The 21,135-nt window shown below is 38.8% G+C and overlaps 1 protein-coding gene across 2 annotated transcripts in view; it reads left to right on the top strand.

Moving 5' to 3' along the window:
* Positions 1–21,135, top strand: part of Ryr2 (ryanodine receptor 2) — a 581,527-nt gene that overhangs the window by 411,093 nt on the left and 149,299 nt on the right. For both annotated transcript variants that reach the window (XM_076572925.1, XM_076572926.1), the window contains 12 exons: positions 877–982; positions 4,316–4,436; positions 7,047–7,216; positions 8,864–9,084; positions 9,255–9,345; positions 10,388–10,528; positions 11,686–11,849; positions 13,949–14,027; positions 16,796–16,885; positions 17,228–17,365; positions 18,768–18,845; positions 20,876–20,951. In XM_076572925.1, coding sequence (XP_076429040.1) covers positions 877–982; positions 4,316–4,436; positions 7,047–7,216; positions 8,864–9,084; positions 9,255–9,345; positions 10,388–10,528; positions 11,686–11,849; positions 13,949–14,027; positions 16,796–16,885; positions 17,228–17,365; positions 18,768–18,845; positions 20,876–20,951 — 1,475 coding nt within the window. The remainder of the gene's footprint in view (positions 1–876; positions 983–4,315; positions 4,437–7,046; positions 7,217–8,863; positions 9,085–9,254; positions 9,346–10,387; positions 10,529–11,685; positions 11,850–13,948; positions 14,028–16,795; positions 16,886–17,227; positions 17,366–18,767; positions 18,846–20,875; positions 20,952–21,135) is intronic.

Below are 21,135 nucleotides of genomic sequence, written 5' to 3'. Positions count from 1 at the left end.
CAGTATACATGGGGTCTGACATATGTTATCATATATGATGTCATTGGTTACCTGATGTCATTGGTTACCTTTTCTTTATTTGAGTGCTACTTAAAAAAATTACTCTTAAACTTATTTCACAATAGTCTTTCCACCATTTCTTTTGTTAATATCCTGTCTGTCATTAGAAATGAACACTATATATATGTATATGGCATATATATACATCATATACATATATGTGTTGTATATGTGTATGTATTTCTCTATATCTGACATAAAAGCAAAAAGAGACTATTTGGGAGGAGGTAGGGTGATGAGAGAATGAATATGAAAAAAGTAGACTGTTGTACATTTTTTAAAATACCATAATGAAAGCCATTTGTTTGTACACTAGCTCAAAAGATGAACAGAAGAAAAGAAGCAAAGAGGCTGGAGAGATGGCTTGGTGGTTAAGAGTACTCGCTGTTCTTCCAAAGATCTCCTGTGTTTGGTTCTCAGTACCCAAATCAAGCAGCTCAAAACTGCATGTAATTCAAGTTTTGGGGCATCTAGCACCTTGCTCTGGCCTTCAAGGCCATTGCAGACATGCATACATTAACAAACACACACACATACTCATAAATAAAAAGAAAATAAATCTTTAAGATTGAAAAAAAAAAAAGGAAATGAGCAATCGTCCCCCTTTACCTTGGCAGGAATCTTAATATGCCCTTGCAATGTGTTCTTGGTAATAGAGTCCCAATTCTGATCCTGAACTCTTGGCTATGTGTTTGAAAAATATCTCGCTGGTGTATCTGATATGTGTGAACGTACTAATAGGGAAAGGGCACCCACTCTCCTCTGAGCACTGCACTTTCATTTACTTTCCATTTCTTTTGAAAAAATGCCCAAAAGTGATACAGAAGAGGAGGAAGATGATGCCATCCACATGGGGAATGCAATCATGACCTTCTATGCAGCTTTGATTGACTTGCTCGGTCGCTGTGCTCCTGAAATGCACGTGAGTCTGTTTGGGGGCTGGAGGGCAGCAATCTTGATACAGTCATCAGTACTAGAACATCATGGGTGGCAGAGCTCACAGCAGCATCCTGAACTAGTAATATTCACGCTCCATTAAAAATAATGGCTGTGGCCTAATTACTGAACAAGTGTTTGTTTAGTTAGAAATGTCTCATTGGCTATAAAAATTAGTAATGAGATTTTTCAGTACAAGTCATTAATGGGATTATATAGTCACCCATATGTCTTTAAAACTCATGTGACCTCCTTGCATTTTAAGAAGAGAATATATTTTCCCTGTATAGTTTCTTCCCTTTTGGAAAACTACTGCTTCCATCAATAATTGATTCCTGTCATATAATGCTTAGCTCTACATGAGTAGAGGCGGGCAATATTGACTTCAAAACTGTAAGGTAGATGTAGTTGTTGAGAGCTCATATGTGTAGCATCCCTGCCATGTCCAGAAAAAAACCTATTTCACAGTAGCCTCTTAGTCTTCTGGTCCATAGAAACTTTCTACCCTCTCTTCCACAGTGCTCCCTGATCCTTGAGTGTAGTGTTGTGTTACAAATGTCCCATTTGGGGGTGGGCACTCCTTAGTCATCACTTGTTCTCTGCACTTTGACCAGTGTGGTTCTCTGTAATAGCTTCTAGGCTCCTGATGCCCTACCCCTAGCTGATGAACTATTTATTGGCCATGGATGGCTATTAGGGGAAAGAAAGTCACTTTTCTTTGGGAGCTAGCCAGTAGGTTTCCCGTGTCTTTGTGGATGGCCTTACACCCAAGCACATATGAGCAGCACAAATTTGATTAAGTGGGTTATTAATTTTTTTTAAGGAGACATGTATTTGTAAGACACATTGGTTGGGACAGAGGGAGTTTGCAGAATGTAATTGATGGTGAACATGATTGACACATTTATACGTGTATGAAACTTTAAAAGGAAAAATAAACTGGCAAGTCCATATTTGAGCTGGAATAAACATGAAGCCATAGCAGACGGCTTATCTCATTCCCCTGCCCTTGGTACCTACGCTTGTTTTCAGTTCTGTTATTTTGTGGTCTTTCCTTTAAGCTCATATGATAAAACCTACTTGAGGTTCTCTTCTGTTGTAACCTGAGAAGAACTACAGAATAGAGAACTGTTAGAATATTAGAAAAATCTAGGATCATTTTTAAAACTTATTTTTATTAATAATTAATAATTAATTAATGTTTCCCAGCCTGATCATAGCTTTTCCTCCCTCTCCTCTCCTCCTAGTCCTCCCCCTCCAACCTCCCCTCTTCAACCCATCTATTCCTCCTCCTTTCTCTTAAGAAATGGGCAGGCCTCCCATGTATATCAGCCAGCTGTGGTATATCAAGTTGCAGTATGACTAGGCACCTACTCTCCTATTAAGGCCAGACAAGGCAACCTAGTAGGAGGAAAGGGTCACAAAAGCAGGTAACAGAGTCAGAGAGCCCCTGCTCCCCCTGTTAGGAGACACACAAGAAGATCAAGATAGACAACTGTAACATATATGCAGAGGGCTTAGGTCAGTCCAATGCAAGCTCTGTGATTGGTGTTTCACTCTCTGTGAGCACTTATGAGCCCAGGTTAGTTGATTCTGTGGTTTTCTTGTGGTGTCCTTGGCCCCTCTGGTTCTCACAATCCTTCCTCGCCCTCTTCCATAGGATTCCATAAGGGCCACCTAATGTCTCTGCATCTGTTTCTATCTGTTGCTAAGTGAAGCCTCTATGATGATGATTGGGCTAGACAATAATCTATGGGTATAGCAGAATATTATTAGGAATCATTTCATTGATATATTTTGCCATTCATGTTTGATTCTATCATGGGTCTCTGGGCTGTTAAGTTTCTGGCTCCTGCCCAGCAGTGTCAGGGGTGGGTTATCTCTCATGGTATAGGTTTCAATTTGGACTAGTCATAGGTTGGTCATTCCCATAATTTTCATGCCACCTTTACCACAGCATATCTTGTAGGCAGGAAAAAATTTTGGTCAAAGGTTATGTTTCTGGACTGGAGTCACAATCTCTCTAAGTCTTACTTGGTTACCAAAGATGGCCAGTTCAGGCTCCCTATCCCCCATTGCTAGGAGTCCCTGATAGGGTCAACCTCATATATTCTTGGGAGTTTCCATTGCACTAGGTTTCTAGCTCATCCCAGAGATGCCCCCTGATTCAAATTGTCTTTTCCAGTACTCTCTCCCTCCATGTTCCTCCACCCAATCCTTCCTGTTCCCATGCCCACCAACCCATTCAGAACTCTTCTCCTCATCCACCTGTGATGGGGATGTCTATTCTATTTCCCCTTCATAGTGTGATTAATGTGTCCCCCTTTAGCTTTCTTTAGAAGGGCTAAAATCATTTTTTAACCCAGCCTGGGCTATGATGTGATTTTTTTTCGCTTTGGTAACTGGGAATGGATGATGGAAGATACATGTGCTGGAGAAGGTTGTAGATAAAAACATGGATGCTCACATAGCTTGTATCCTTGCCTGTCTCAAGGAAAAAACCAGAGGAACTAGGAAAGAAATTGTAATAATATATAGAAGCTTTCAGTGTTATTGTCATGCCCATGTTAAGGATCTGGAAACACTAAAATGGATTAATGATGACTCACTCACCTTTACTCTTCTGAAGTTCAGCCACCTTTATGGTTATTAGTTGAGCCCTCTACTAGGCCATGACTCTTACTTGCTTTTTCTGCCTTGTGGTGAAGGTAACAGATGTTGGTTCTTGCTCTAGAGAGCTGTGGTTATTCCAGAAACCCACTGAAATTCTTGACTATCCTGATCCACTGGGATCTTCCTCAGGCAGAAGTCTTAAAAGGAACTGACCCCCTCATCCAAGAATCAGGGTGAAATATGGATAGATATAAAACTAATTTCCAATCTCAAGAACAGAAAGAGGCTAAATAAATCACAAATATTAGTTTATTTTCAGTTGCTGGAAATGATGGCTGTTTTATTGTATTGTTTCTCTGGTTATTGGTAGGTATATGTAATTTTAGAGGTAATTGTTCGTAAACTTATCTGATTTTCAGTTTGTTTTGGTACCCCAAACATTGTTAAAAAATAGTCTTTTTGGCAAACCAGGTGGCCTAGACTGTAGTGTATATAATCCAGTGTTTCCTCTTATTTATGGGAACTGTAAGATGTGATTGCCTACCTGTGTGTCTGAGATGGCAGTTTCTGAGAGATGGCTAGCTTTATGCATATTCAGGATAGACAACTGCTTTAAACTTGGATTCTCATAGTTTAAGTTTCCTAGCATAACTATGGACAGAGTCAATAGCTGGTTCTAAGCTTGCTTTATTTTCTTCCTGTTTAGTTGATTCATGCTGGAAAGGGAGAAGCCATCCGAATTAGATCTATTTTGCGATCCCTGATTCCACTGGGAGACTTGGTGGGCGTAATCAGCATTGCATTTCAAATGCCAACAATAGCCAAAGGTAAGATCAGCTTCTGTCCTGTGTAACTCTGGACTGGGAGGGCAGCACTTTGTGAAAATTTCATCCGTGCTTTACATCCCCTCTCCCCACCTCCATTCAGTTAGATGCATCCTCAGGTGTAAGAGTAGGCAGGTCCTTCACTGCATCAAGTCCTGTGTGTGAGAGGAGTTAGAAACAATAGACGATGGTAGCACATCAGTGGGGTTTGAGTCCCAGGCAATTGTGATTATATTAAAATCAATGTTAAAGAGCATCTGAGTTCAATCCTTAGGACTCACATAATGGAAGGAGAGCACTGACTCCTGCAAGGCGTCCTCTGACCTCTGCTTGAGGCCATGGCACACATGCATACATGAATGGATATTTAAACAAATGTAACAACAATTTTAAAAGTAAACTAAAATCAAAGTCAACTTGGATGAGTGTTTGAAAAGTAAAGAATTGTTTGGGTCTCTGAGTGGCTCCATTTTTATTTACGTACAGCTAGATGGTAAAATAGTAGAACCCTGAGACCTTAAATCCCAATAATATGTCCTTGTTTTTAAGGAGACTGATAGGGAAATTTTACATCATTATTTATTTGAAAAAAAAAACTATTCTGTACAAATATAAATAAGCTGAAAATTAAATGAGCTCAGGTTGAATGTTAAACACATTTTAGTAACTTCTAGTTCAGCTCTGCTAGTCACTGGGTTGTGAACTTGGATAAGTTCCTTCCCCATCCCAAAAGTTAATGCTCACCACCTGTTAAATGAGCATCATGGAACTCACCTCACATGCAGATCACAGAACTTGTCTGTTATCCCATTATGGAGAGACCTCTCAGTTCTAGAACTTTTGAAGGAAATAAGGAAATCAGTCAAGAGGTGCAGGCAGTTTTAGAAGTTTATTCAGCAAAGCAAACTCCAAAGAGGTTGGAGTGCATCATTACAACTTTCTAGGCTGCCTCCTTCCTGTCTGCCTTTTGAGACTAGTCAAGATCCCACGGTTTGTTTTGTACCAGGAATAAGACAGTCTTCTATTTTAAAAACTGATGCTTCATCATGGAGGCAGGGAACAAAGTCTTGCACTTGTACAGACAGATACAGGGTTTGGGTTGTCCTCTAAGACATTCTTCCAGCTTCACCACTCAGGTCTATCACTTAACAATTCCATTTATCATATTCCAAGTAGAATACTTGGCAGCAGTTTAAACACTAAGAAATACTTTTCCTATAATGTAAAGCAAAATTATATTAGTTGCATAATAATAAACAGGAACTAATGAATATCACTTTTTAATTTTATTTAAAATATTATTTATTCATTTTCATGGTAGGAATATAAAATTCATTCATTGACTCCAAGTGAGAAGCTATTTCAGGCTGGTGATGGTCATGTGTCCTTCCCTGTTCTGTTTCCTTAACATTACATCCATGTGAAAAATTCTGTGATACCATTCAAAAACTCTTACTGTAGGTTACAAGAACCAGTTTGGCATAATTATCTTATGACAAAATAGGAAGCAAATAAACTCCCCAGTATTTTAAGTTGGCACACTGTCCTATAAATCTTCATACTAATGGTCCCCAATCCCTGAACTTAAGGAATTACTATAAGGAATTCATTCATCTGCAGACTTCAACCATTGGGTATTAAGAGAGAAAATGACATGATATATTATGACAAAATATGTTATAATTAATGAAGTCTATTTTATATGAAATCCATGCTGTGTTCATGGTATTGATTTATCACTTTATGATTATTGTATAATTATAATCTCCATGATGGTATTTAATTTATAATTATAATCTAAATCACAGTAGTGGGAAAGTGCCATGACTATCACATGATAGAGCATGGGTGTCTTAGTTAGGACTTCTATTGCTGTGAAGAGACATCATGACCATGGCAACTCTTATAAAAGAAAACACTTAATGGGGACTGACTTACAGTTTCAGAGATTTTGTCCATTATCATCTTGGCAAGAAGCATGGTGGCATGTAGGCAGACATGGTACTGGAAGGAGCTGAGAGTTCTTTATCTTGATCTGCAGGCAGCAGAAGGAGACTGCCACGCTATGCCTATCTTGAGCATATAAGACCTCAAAGCCTGCCTCCACACTGACACACCTCCTCCAACAAGGCCATACCTACTCCAACAAGGCCACAGCTCCTAATAGTGTGATTACTTATGGGCCAAGCATTTAGACACATGAGTCTATGGGGACCATTCTTATTTAAACCACCACAATGAGTTTAAAGGGATAGTCCTTAACAAGAGTAGAAATATGTGCTTCTTATTTTTAACTTTTTGTGGTATCCACTCTGTATTTTATCAGGTCTGCCTGATGCCTTCTGTTTCATTCTTGGCATCTGCCAGATATTATGCTTTTACAAATATGAAGTGAACAAACAGACACCCAAATGACATCTAAATGACCATAGGTTCAAACTGCACTGCCCTAGTTCTCCAGTCATGCACACATTTGTGTGAGGGTAGTAAAACAGGAAGACGTTTCATTAATATTCTTGATTTGAAGCATGACATGTTTGGCAGAAAGCCAAATGTCATCAACCCACATATGGCCAGGCCATTGACACCAACATGTCACCTTCTCTCTTGTAGATGGGAAGGTGGTGGAGCCTGACATGTCCGCGGGGTTTTGCCCAGATCACAAGGCAGCCATGGTTTTGTTCCTTGACAGGGTCTATGGAATTGAGGTGCAAGATTTCCTCCTTCATCTCCTCGAGGTTGGCTTTCTGCCTGATCTCCGAGCTGCTGCCTCTCTAGACACGGTATGATATGGAAAGTGAATTTGTACTCTTGACTCTCAAACTCTGAAGTCTGTGTCTCATGGTGCTCATTCATCTGCTCATTATCAAACAACATTTACTGCATACCTGTGTTGTTTTCAGGCAAGCAGTGAGTAAATAGAAAACAAAACAGTCCCTGTCTAAATGAAATTCACTGACTAGTGGAACTACCTGCCTCAAAGACAAGAAATCTGATGAGGTGCCACAGGAGTCAAGAGGTTCATTTATGCTTAACGTGGGAGGCCATAGGGATGTCTATTAATGCCTGTCTATTATGAGCCTCTAAATTGTCCTAGAGATAGAGATGGCTCAATTGATAAAGTGCTTGCCACATAAACATGAAGGCCTGAGTTGTTTGTCCTTCAGAACCCAAGTGAAAAACTGAGCCATGGTAGTACACACATAAGTGTGTGTGTGTGTGTGTGTGTGTGTGTGTGTGTGTGTGTGTGTAAGCACTGGATGGTAGGGACAGAAGGATTCCTGGAGATTACTGGCTAGCTAATCTAGCTGAATTAGTAAGCTTCTGGTTCAGTGAGAGACCCTATCTAAAAAAAGAAGGTAGAGAGATTAAGGAAGACACTTAGCAATGACCTCTTGCATCACCACATATGTATACACAAGTGCTCACAGACATACACACATGTGTCCATACAAAGAACAAATTAATATATAAATAAATAAATTGGCCTCTGCACTGTTGCTGCTTGTCAAAAGCAATGGGCATTAAGGCAGTTGAATGGTTATTATAGTTCTGTCAGTTATAGTGGCATTCTGGAGTATCAGTCTCTTAAGTACTTATTGCATAATATCTGCCCTGTATGTTAAGTGACCCTATGGAGGATCTGCCATTACTAGTGTCAGGCTAATGTCTAATACATGGTGGAGTAAAGTGGAACACCAAATTCCATCTAAATCATCCTGATTTATTTACTTACTTATCAATTAAATTAGCCCCTTTGAGCCCATGGACAATTAGATCCTGAGTTAAGAAATCCATAGCTGTACAATCATAAAAGCAAGATGGGAGTTTCATCTTTTTTCACATTCTGAATCTGAAGAGTAGAGATTTCAACATAGTGATACAGTGGTCTCCTGATGATTGACACTTATAGACAAGAATAAATGTATGAATGCCACTGATCAGTTGAATTCAGATTGTGTGTGCAAATCTGAGATCAGTTATGCAAATATATTCATTTCTTTCTGCCCACAAGGAAGTGTTCATTGACATCATCTTCTATTACACACCCTAGTGATGTCTGAGTCTTTTTAGAGCTCCCTTGCTCCAGGTCAAGCTCATAATATTCCTCTAGGTTACATAGGACTGTTTACTAAGTTCAGAGAGTACCATCACATATGTTAGGGGAAATGATATTATCATAACCTAACCGTGAGCATGGATTTCCTGAGTTCTTTGAGAAGATAGATACTGTCACATTCATTTTAGTCTACTTATAAATCATCAATGGTTTTAAGTGGTGAAGCTCATGTGATCCATGGGTAAAATTTGATCTAAGGACTGCATTTCCAGATGGCATGCTATTGTCATTTACAGATAGGAAGATTATGTGGCAATGCATTGAGTCCTTTGCTTATCACACAAGCCTGTGTCCTCTTATTCCTCTCTAGGCTGCACTAAGTGCTACAGATATGGCCTTGGCCCTCAATCGATACCTTTGCACAGCTGTCCTGCCTTTGTTAACAAGATGTGCTCCCCTGTTTGCTGGAACAGAGCACCATGCTTCCCTCATTGACTCTCTATTGCATACTGTATATAGACTGTCTAAGGGATGCTCCCTCACCAAAGCTCAGCGGGACTCCATAGAAGTGTGCCTGCTCTCTATATGTGGGTAAGTGGGTGATCCTCTGTATCAATTTTCTTTATGGCATGGCCCTTTTTAATTATCATGAAATTTTTGGACAGTTTCTATATCAAAAATTAATTTTTATAGTACAATATATGCATGCCTGAATCTTGAGGTTGTCTCCAGTATTACAATTGGCCGCCTTGTTCCAACAGCCAACTGCGACCTTCTATGATGCAACATCTACTCAGAAGGCTGGTATTTGATGTTCCACTGTTGAATGAACATGCAAAGATGCCTCTTAAGGTAAATACTGGGGATTCTTGGCACTATGTGGTCCCTGGTTCCTTGAGTTGACTTTTTTTCCTTATCGTATGTCTCTTAGACTTAGTGTGCTTGGTCTCTGATGCTGTAGGATTTCTCCTAATTATTGAAAAAGCCTTATAAATTTTTTTTTTTGTGTGTGTGTGTGTCCCTTAAATAAGCAATACAGGAGCATAGATTCCCTAACATTGATGCTATAAATTTGGAAGATACAGATCACAAATAAATTTCCCAGAAAGCTGCTAAATAACTGAAAGATCCTTTTACATAAGTAGGTCATAGACTGCATCTGTAGGTACCAAACAAACATAGAGTCATTTTCAGAGTTTATTCATAGAATTAAGATGAAACCATGACAAGTGATAGGTAAGTCAGAGAGGAAACAAAAATATCCACAGAGATAAGGTCCCCACTTAACATCTCTGGGCTATTCTACCTTCCAAACCTTTGTTTTATACCTTTACTCTAGGAGATAATTGTGCATGGAGTCCAGTAGATTACAGTTCACATAGTTATGAGTAAATGAAATTAAAGGAAGTAGAACTCTGGAGTATATAAGTATCAAAATAACCCCAGAAAGAATGCCGTTCAAGATACATTAATTATTTGTATATGTGTGTGGGTATGTTCATGTAAGTGCAGTAACAATTAAGGCCAGAAGATGGCGAAAGATCAGCTGGAGCTAGAATTATATGTGGTTGTGAGTTGCCTGATGTTGGTGCTGGAAACCAAACATGGACTTTTTGCAAGAGCAGCAAATGCTCTTAACCACTGACCCATGTCTTCTGCCTATCTCAAGATATGCTTTCAAAGTTGAACATTTGGTCCACACTTTGTATTGTGATCAGTATCTAATTTGAAAGAGACATAGTATTCAAGTAATTCTGTTCCCAAAAGAACTTACATGGATTTGATAGTTTCCCTTCCATGGACTTCATATAACATTAGAATGTCATGAAAGAGGAATGGAAGCATGAAAAAAGATGTTTTTGCTTGTTAATTTTGTGATTACTTTCCCACACAGCTTCTGACAAATCATTATGAAAGATGCTGGAAATATTACTGCCTGCCTGGAGGATGGGGCAACTTTGGTGCTGCCTCAGAAGAAGAACTTCATTTATCAAGAAAGTTATTTTGGGGCATTTTTGATGCTTTGTCTCAAAAGGTAATGGAAGGCCTGGAGGGATTTATATGTATTGATAAAGCAACAGAAAGCCTCAGATTATCTGTAAGGTGGTATTTATAGTGGAATAATATCTTTACTAATCAAGACTTGAAAAGTGCCAGGTATGATGTTGCATGCCTATACTCCCAGCACAGAGGAGGCTGAGTCAGGAGGATCTCAAGTACAAGGACAGCCTGGGCTGCATAGATGAGTCTCCAGTGGGGTCTGGGTTATAGGGTGTGATCCTGTTTCAACAAAATGAAACAGTAGAAAGTTATCTTTTTTGGTGTTTTCTTCCTTTCTTAATAATGCATATTGAGAATATACTATACATTGATTTTCAATGGTCATCATTGTCACAAATTCCTTGTGATCATAGCACTGTTTCTGAAATTAAGATAGTGGAGGGATGTAGGAGATCATACATGTAGTTGATTGGTGTTAATGATAGAATACACTGACACAAAGCAACTTAGAAGAGAAAGTGTTCATTTTGTTTTACAGTTCCAGAGGAGAAACAATCCATTGTCTTAGGGTTTCTATTGTGAAAAGACACCATGACCATGGCAACTCTTATAAAGGAAAATATTCAGTTGGGTTGCTTACAGTTCAGAGTTTCAGTCCATTATCATCATGGTGGGACATGGCAGTGTGCAGGCAGACATGGTGGTGGAGAGGTAGCTGAGGGTTCTATATCTTGTGCAGGCAACTGGAAGTGAACTGAGACATTGGGTGAATCTTGGACATAGGAAACCTTAAAGCCCACCTCCAACAGTGACACACTTCCTCCAAGGCCACACCTACTCCAACAAGGCCACATCTCCTAATAGTGGCACTACCTATTAGTTTATGGGGGCCAATTACTTTCAAACTACCACATCCATCATGGCAGGGAAGGCATAGCAGCCAGAATGAGCCTACATGGCAGTCAGGAATCATGGGATGGGAGAGGATGAGAGGGAAAGGGAGACAGGGAAGAGAAGAGGAGAGAGAGCATTATATAGTGACCTTTCTCCAGCAAGTCTCTACCTTGCAAAGGTTCTGTGATTTCAAAACAGTGCCACCAGTTAGAAATCAAGTGTTCAAATATATGAGCCTTATCAACAAGCCACAAGAGTCATATAGATAATAGCTTACCTTTGTTTTTCTTTTCCCAGAAATATGAACAAGAACTTTTCAAACTGGCCCTGCCTTGCCTGAGTGCAGTTGCGGGAGCTTTACCTCCAGACTACATGGAGTCAAACTATGTCAGTATGATGGAAAAACAGTCATCCATGGATTCTGAAGGGAACTTTAACCCACAACCTGTTGATACCTCAAAGTATGGACTCTTTCTATTGCAGCAGATTTTTATTGTAAATGATGTGTGAAGTCTGAAATTGAATAAGGTACTGAAGTGAACTTTCTTTGGTACATGCCCCCTTTGAATAGGAGCCCCTTGAATTTGTCAGATGGCAGTAAAAATAACGGTGAATATTCCAATATCAGAAATAGGTGTGTGCCCTCTAGGGTGCTCTTTGATGAAGGAGCAATCTCAGGGCATAGCCACATTATAATATCTAGAAGAAGGAGACTCAACAAAATGCATGAGCTATACTTAGTTGAAAATTTAACTGAATTGTATATCAATAACCATAATCAACCACATCTTTAGCTAAGGATAGTTCCAAAATGTTACTGCAATGCTGTTCCTGTGAGTGACAGGATTATTTCTCCCACTGCAGCATCTTGGCCAGGCTCAGGCTTTGTTGATAATATCCCACATCACAGAGATGAAAGGAATATCAAGTAGAAATTGGCACAAGAAATAAGCATATAGTCAGAATGTTGACAGAACCTATAGCTTTAAACAAAAATCAAGCATATGCTCTCTATCTGAGTACATGCTTCATACATGTACTCAGTTTCCTAAGTTGTTCTACAAATGGGATGCATGGGATACACGGGATACATGGATGCTTCATGTGTTTGAAGTTTGAATAGGACCATAGCTCCCCATTTTTGAGGAAAGCTGCCTCTTCACTTAGTTTACTGATGCCATAGTAACTTGGCAAGACTAGTTAGCAAGGTAGTCACATGTTGGTTATTAACCACCACTTCTGAATCAGTCTGAGACTGAACTTTGCGGCTTCAGAGCAGCTCCCAGCTGGATTAGCCCCCTAAACCAATCAGAATATCAACCCAAATGATGTACCATTAATCTAAGAATGTCTTTCAAGTACATGCTTGATGTTACATGACAGTCCTGTGAGAAAAGAGTCTACCCCCTAAGTGTTTGGATTATGTGACTGGTCCTTTGTATTTCTTTCAAAGTAAGTCACCAAAACATCACAGAGTAACATTATTCCATGGGTAAGTGTCTGGTCTGCTCACATGTGGAATAATCGAGGGTTTTCAGGAGAGCAACACCATGGTTTGGGTGTTAATTAATTAAATCCGATTAACTAACAAGTGTTGGGCATGCATGATAATTTACCCAGGCTTGCTTTCTGGGGAAAATTTTCAGTATAAATTTACATGGTGGTTTGGGTAATTTCTACTTGAGTATGTTTTTTTTAAGTATTGCTTCTTAAATATGTATTTATCATTTACTAACTGATAACTTTGTTGACAAAGATCAGAAAACCATTTCATTATGTTCGATTTTATTTAGAACTCATTTCTCAAAGTTAAATGATTAGTAAGTTGTTTATTAAGGAGTTGAATGTGTATTTTATTCTTTATTCATAGATACATTTGATATTCACAAGTCTTAACATTTATCAATAGACCCATTCATCAATTGCACATGCGGGACATGAATAGGATAAATATTTATTGAAACAATAAAGGATTCAAGAATAAATATTGTCAAACAATAAAGCATAAGTTTATTAATTACTTTTCCCTGTAAGCCAAGTTAGTAGCATTTTATAATGTTATCTATATGGAGGACTAATATCAGAAAGTGTTAACACATAACTGATGCTATGAAATTAAGGTAAAAGTGTGGCAGATCAGAAATCAACAGTATTGTTCATTCATAGTTTAATAAACACAGTTTATAAAGACAGCATAATTCCTAAGGAAAAAATATAAGAGAAAAGCATGGCTTCAAACATAGTGAGTGTTGGTTTGGGTTTGTTTTCATTTTCTCGTATAATCTATTATCATCTTTGAATATATTTTAACTAACATATCTTATTACTTTTATTTTTATATTAACACAATAAATGATGTCTGAGTTTGAGATGAATAGATAGAACATGATATGCTTGACTTACATTTTTTGGAAATGTGAAGAAGCAATCCTTTGTTACAACTATTTTTTAAGTTATGAGTTGAATGGAATTCGACTATTACTCAGCTGTGAGTAAATATAATACATTTGCCTGTGAATTCTATAAAACACCACGCTCTTTTCCTTTATTTTTATTGTAGCATTACAATTCCTGAGAAGTTGGAATACTTCATTAACAAATATGCAGAACATTCCCATGATAAATGGTCCATGGACAAGGTAAAAGTCAAAAGTGCTATCAGGATTCCCATCCAAGGCTGTCATTGTGAATGACTGGTCACTGCTCAGTCTTCCCATCCAAGGTTGCCATTGTGAATGACTGAGTGCTGCTCCAATATATCCAACTATGCCAACTTTCTCTTTGTATGTGTATAGTGTATATATTTGTATATGCATGTCTATTCATTACATGTTTACATGTAGTGGTCAGAGTCTGACTTCATTGACTGTATCACTCTCTCTTTTATTTCCTTTAAGACAGGGTCTTCAGTGACTCTAGAACTTTCCATTTCAGCTAGATGGATCTGTCCATCTCCACTGCCCCAAGTTCTGGGATTTCAAATGTGTACCACCATGCCATATTTGTTCTCACTAAGCTACATCCCTAGCCTCAACTTTCTCTTTTAAAAAGAGAGCTACATCCAAATTAGTAATGGGCATTTAGTTACAAGCTGTTCATGTTAATACTTAGCTAGTGTCTCCATAGTAAAAATGTGACATAATCTGGAAATTTTAACATTTCTAAACATCAGTTCATTAAATTTTGAGTATCATTTCTAAATGTGTATTGTTTGTGGGATAAAGGGTAATGACCACTAGAGGTTTCAGGAAGAAGTGGTGATACCACAATCAGAACTTAACTTTTAACCACATTTTTGTTTTTTATATGCAATTTTAATTAGATGAACAATACTGAAAATCCGTGTGTATGTGTATGAGTTGTTCATGAGAATACATGTTGGTTTGTGTGCATGTGTCAATCTGGGTGCATATGAATATTCCAGTTTGAGGCTCATGCACGTGTGTGTGTGTGTGCATGCGCACATGTACAGGCAGAGGTTGATGCTAGGATATTTGCCTCTATCACTGCCCACCTTGGTTTTTGAGGCAAGGTCTCTCTTTGAGCCCAGAGTTTATTGATTGGCTAAACTGGCAGAGAGCTCCAGAATTATTCTTGCCTTTGTTCTCTCCAGTTACACACATGCACTATCTACCACATCCAGCTTTTCACATTGGTGTTGTGGATCCAAACTCAGATCTTCATTCTTGTACAGCAAGCACTTTATCAAATGAAGCATCTCGCCCACATCCTAGAAGAGTCTTAAGCTTTAGTGATTATGTACTTTCTAGATACCTATCCACGCAGATAGCTCACCAAAATTAGAATACATCTACAGAATGGTGTCCCCAAGGAAAAAAAAGTACAATGAACAAACTCAATGAGTTGCATCCTATCAATTGATTCTCATTTCTGTTGAGTTTAGTTTCAGTTTGAGAAGGAATGGCGATTAGAAGTTTGTCAGAGAAACTGAATTAACATGGTACAAAAATCTAGCATGCACATGTACAGCCCTGAAGTGAAAAGCAGGTGCCCCAAAGGATGCTAATGTCCTGAGATAAGTCAGTGGCATGGCATGTCTCTTCCCTAGTTCGATGTCTATTGCTGTAATAAACACTGTGATCAAAAGCAGCTTGGGAGGAAGGGGTTTATTTAGCTTATGTCCTTATCATAGTTGATCATTGAGGGACAATACAGCAGGAACTCAAGCAGGACAGAGGCAGGAACCAGGGATGAATACTTGCTCCTCATGGTTTGCTCAGTTTGCTTTCATATATAACTTGGAAACATGTACCCATGGATGGCACCACCCACAGTGAACTAGACCCTCCCATATGAATCAGTAATAAAAAAAAAATGCCCCCTGCCACATGCACTTAGGCCAGTCTGATTGTGGAAAATCTTCAGCTGAGGTTCCCCCTTCCTTGCGGACCCTGGTTTGTGTCAAGATGACAAAAAGTACCCAGCACAGTCTCATGCTCTGTTCCCCACCATACTACGACCACCTCTTTCTTTCTCATAGAGATACTTTTCTGTCTGCATGATGATCATGTGACTCTGTGTCCTAGAAATCAACAGTCTTATCAGGGAAGTCACTCAAGAGTCACTCTGATACAGTAACTCCACTGAACACTGTGTGGATAGAGTAGGGAAGAGTGAGAGATGCCTTAGGAAGGAAGTCCTGAACTCATCCAGTCTAGCTACGTGGACTTTTAGAGCTAATGGTTGTATGGACAAATGAGGCTAAACCCAAATGGTCAAATTATTGGAGGATGAATCCATTGATAGACAGTGGGATACAGAAATGAGCAAGTAGGAAGTGTTATTCTGAGGCACTCCTGATTTCATAGACATGCATCACAGATCAGGGCTTAAGATGTGTCCGAATAATTAACACCAGTCTTTGGTCCCTATAGCCTCTCTGTGGGGGATTAAGCATGGGCACAGTTATAGACCTGGTTTGTTGTAGGAAGACAGAGTGCATTTGATCTCTGGTCAAAGGAACTCATTCCAAGTGTCTACTGAAAATGACACTAAGAGGGGAACTCTGAAGTTAGGTAACATTTAGACCTCAGTCAGGCTGAAGTGGTGCAGGCTTCTAATTCCAGGTACTTGGGAATCTGAGGCAGGAGAATTTTAATCTCAAGACCTGCCTTGGAACACAGAGTGCATTCAAGGCAATTTAGCAAGATGTTGTCTCAAAATAGAAAGTGAAAAGAATCCTGGGGGTGTAGCTCAGTGGGAGACAGCTTGCCTGCTGTACACAAAGCCTGGCTTCAGACCCGGCCACACCAAACAGACAGTAGGCCGTAATCATTTTCTTAACCCACTTTAGGGTTATTTTACCAAATACTTGCTAAGCACATGTTTACCTAAAATACCAAAATTAATATGTGTAAAACTATTTTTAACATTTTGTTTGTTTTAGTTGGCGAATGGATGGATTTATGGGGAAATATATTCAGACTCTTCTAAGGTCCAGCCACTAATGAAGCCATATAAACTATTGTCTGAAAAGGTGAGAAGTTTTTTTTTTCCCTTAAATTTATAAAGTATTATGTTTGGGGACATTTTTGTTTTACATGTATTTGTGTGTGTGAGCATGGGCACTTGTTTGGACATGTGCTCATTGATGTGGTCAGCGAACAACTTGTGAGAGTTGATTCTCTCCTTAGCAGCCTTAGTTGCTTCAGCATTTTATATATCCCTTGAATGTTTTTATTTTTTGTTTTATTTATAAATATCCTGTGATAATCAATTTTTGAATGAAAGCAGTCCATTTCAGAACAAATCATTAAATATTTTGAATTTTCATTTTAGGTTAATGATACCACTAATACTTCAACTTTTTTTCCTCTAGGAAAAAGAAATTTATCGCTGGCCTATCAAGGAATCTTTAAAAACGATGCTGGCTTGGGGTTGGAGAATTGAGAGAACACGGGAGGGAGATAGTATGGCTCTTTATAACCGGACTCGACGCATTTCTCAGACAAGCCAGGTGAGAATCATAGTGACAAATGGATTATTTGTGTTATTTAAACACACATATATATTTATAGTTTAATATATATAAATATATTTTACAATGCTTGTATGTGTATATAATATATAAAATATACACCACACACACTTATAGTTTAATATATAGATATACACATATTTTTACATATACATATGTATGTATATATAGCATACATATAAAATAGAGCTTAAGATCTATAATAAGACCCAGGGTTCATGTCTTCCTCCTTGGTTGGACTAAGATAAGGGATAGAATACAGTGAAACTGTGGAAGTTGACGAGTAGATGTATTCGTTTACTGGTTTATTTTTGTGTGTCTGTGTGTATGCCTCTTTGTGTACATATGCACACATGTGAGTACAGCTGCCCACAGAGAACTGAAGAGGGTCTCGGATCCCTGAGAGCTGGAGTTATAGGCAGTCCTGAACCACCTGATTCTCTAATGTGGGTAGTGAGAAATGCAGGCACTGAGCTGTCTCTCTAGCCTCTCTCTCTCTTTTAAAATTACTAGTTTTTTTTTTCCCCTTTGAAAATTTCATGCACGTATTCAGTCTCTCCATTCTGGGATGTGGATTGACTGATCTTTTACAGGTAACCCGGCTGCTGAGAGTTCATGTGTGCAATGGCCAAGTCAGATCCAACAGCCTTTCATAGTTCTCCACCTCATCTTTTGGTTCCTACAGTCCTGCCCTCTCTTCTGTGATAGTCTCTCAGCCGTGTGTGTGTGTGTGTGTGTGTGTGTGTGTGTGTGTGTGTGTGTGTGTGTGTGTGTGTAGGGATATGAGTGCTAAACCAGTCATGAACCTGTGTGTTAGCCACTACCCACTGTAAAAGGAGCTTCTCAGACCAACGCTGAGAGCAGCGGAAATCTATAGGTATCAGTATAAATATTTATATCCTGTTTTTAAAAGCAAAAATGTAGAAATTGAGCAAGTCTGGTCAGTGAAGATTTCCTTGTAAGCCACTAAAGGCTACATGGTACAGTTGTTTAATCCGAGTTGGCCCCTGCTCCTCTACACAACTGACCCACAAACAGGCTTGTAAATGGTGAGCTCTTCTGCTCTTTACCGCTAACCAGGGTTGGTGGGAAGCTCAAGGCCTCAGTGGCCCTTGGCTGGGGACACACTGAAGGACATGGGACTCATCACATATTTTTAACTTAATAATTAACTTTTTAGAAGGTCTCTCCCTGAGGTATTAAGATTAATTATTTAATCATAAGTGATTGTGAGACACTCAAAATTTAATTTAATGTGTCCTTGAAATTATCCTGTTGCCTTTACCGCAGGAAACATTGATGCTTGCCCTAAGTTTTTGAAGGTTCTTTCTGCAGCTTTTAATGAGATGCTTCTCTTTTTCTTTTTAAACAAATCATCCAGGTGTCGATAGATGCTGCGCATGGGTATAGCCCTCGTGCTATTGACATGAGCAACGTTACACTGTCTAGAGACCTGCATGTGAGTATCCAGGTTTTCACAATAGTCTCTAAAGCTCAGTTATGAAAAGCAAACCAGAACACTTTTGTGAGCATTTTACAGCGTGCATTGTTTTATTATGACCAGCCTATAGAGTTTATGGTTATTATACACTCGACCTTTTAGTACCCTAAATGTTGATAACCTAAGTTCATCTGTGGTCTCACCCTATGTGATTTTCGTTACTCCTTGTTGTCGGAAGTGGTCAGCAGTTGCCACTTCCCGTTCTGAGGTCCATGATGTAACTAACCTCTTATCATACCGCTCATGGACATGAATCTTTCCTGTGTTCAGTATTTTTATGTTGTGTAGACTGACCCCTGTTTAATCATATCAAGGTCATCAGATTGACTGTCAAAGTAGAGCGGTGCTTGTGTTCAATTATCCTTATTTTATTTTATGATAGCTCCAGACTGTAAGTTCAGTGATACAGAGGAGGCGTGAGGCCTGAAACACAGGAGGAAAGATGATCTCGAGTGCAGCATGGCAGTACCACAGTTAGTGCATGGTGGAAGACATATATGCTATACTAAGGATCTGGTACTGTCTGAGGTTTCAGGCCTCACTGGGGGCTTTGGTGAGCACCACTCAGGATGAAATAAAGGTGGCTACTTTACAACTTTCAAAACAATGTTTCCTTGGGGCTGCAGAGATTCATCAGTGATTAAGTGCACTTGCCACTTTTTCAGGGGAACTGAGTATATTCCCAGCAATGTCAGCAGCTCACAAGTGTCCAGCTTCAGAGGATGCAATGCCCTCTTCTGGTCACTGAGTGTGCCTACACACACACACACACACACACACACACACACACACACACACACTGTGGATGCCTAAAGACACACACACATACACACACATTGTAGGTGCCTGCAGACACATACACACATGTACATGTACATTGTGGCTGCCTACAGATACACAGAAATTGTGGGTACCTACAGACACCTACATACATGTGTACACACATTGTGTGTGCCTACAGATACACACACACATACATTGTGGGTGCCTAAAGACACACACATACACACACACACATACACATATTGTGGGTGCCTATAGACACAAACACACATTGTGGGTGCCTATAGACACACACACATATACATACACATTGTGAGTACCTACAGACACACACACATGCACATACACATAAATATAGGAATGCATGAGAAAAGAGTAAATAAATAATCAGGAATTTTAGGTTGTTCATCTATGGAAATTGGACACATTCCATTTGTCTCATCCGGAGCCCCTGTCTGCTCTGTGTCATTAAGGAATGTGTTTTGAAATGACCATTTTGAATGAAAGATACAATTTATTTCCATAGAGCTTAAATTAGCAAGTTACTATGGAATATTGATCTTGGTGTTAGTTCAAGAGAACCAAGGGTATAAATATGAACTTCATGTGCTGTTAAAATGTTTGGTTTACTTTTCATTCTTGCTCATGTAGGAACCAATTAAAAAATACTGTAATCTTGACTTTGAAAGAACACAAGAATATTAGAAATTTTCCCTCAAAATTTACAAGAAAAGATCACATCTGATCTAAGATTTCCCATTTGGTTTAGACAAAGAATGACCTAGAAGTAAAATCTTTGTTCATGGTGTTCTTCTTATTTATTATTTAATAAGGTACAGGTTGGATTATAAAACTTTGAGTTAAAACACAAGTTTGTATATGTATATCTATTTTCTGTCCACATCCATAAATATTTTGAAGATTCATTGTTGAATTAACAAAAGACATATTTAAGCATAATGAATAAGAAAGGCTGTTTCCATCAAATCCACAGTTTGGTGATATTTAGTGTCTAATTTCTCAAATCATTAAAATTCTATGGAATTGGATTTCCAAGTGGGAGTTTTCTGTTTGACTGCTTCAAGCTCATCTCAGCATTAATATTCTGCTCTATTCCTTTAAGATAGTGTGTTCCACTTCAGAAGACAGCTCTATCCTTTTTCACTGAAAAATCAATTAACTCTTCAATATTTGGCACGTTGTAGGCTATGGCAGAAATGATGGCTGAAAACTACCACAACATATGGGCCAAGAAAAAGAAAATGGAGCTGGAATCCAAAGGTAGTATTTCCTAGAGATTTCCTAGGATCCAATGAAGTAGGTACACATTTTTGCTTAAAACCCCACCATACCTTAATTATACAAAAATGTTTCAAACATGCCTGCATCCAGAGTCCAACTTACAACTGTAATTTCCTTTACTGTTAATGTATATTCCTTGTGCATTGGGATTTTTAATAATGTT

Source organism: Peromyscus maniculatus, chromosome 5, assembly GCF_049852395.1.
Source record: "Peromyscus maniculatus bairdii isolate BWxNUB_F1_BW_parent chromosome 5, HU_Pman_BW_mat_3.1, whole genome shotgun sequence".
NCBI lineage: Eukaryota > Metazoa > Chordata > Mammalia > Rodentia > Cricetidae > Peromyscus > Peromyscus maniculatus.
Note: the sequence above shows the minus strand (reverse complement) of the source record. Positions and strands in the feature narration are given on the sequence as shown.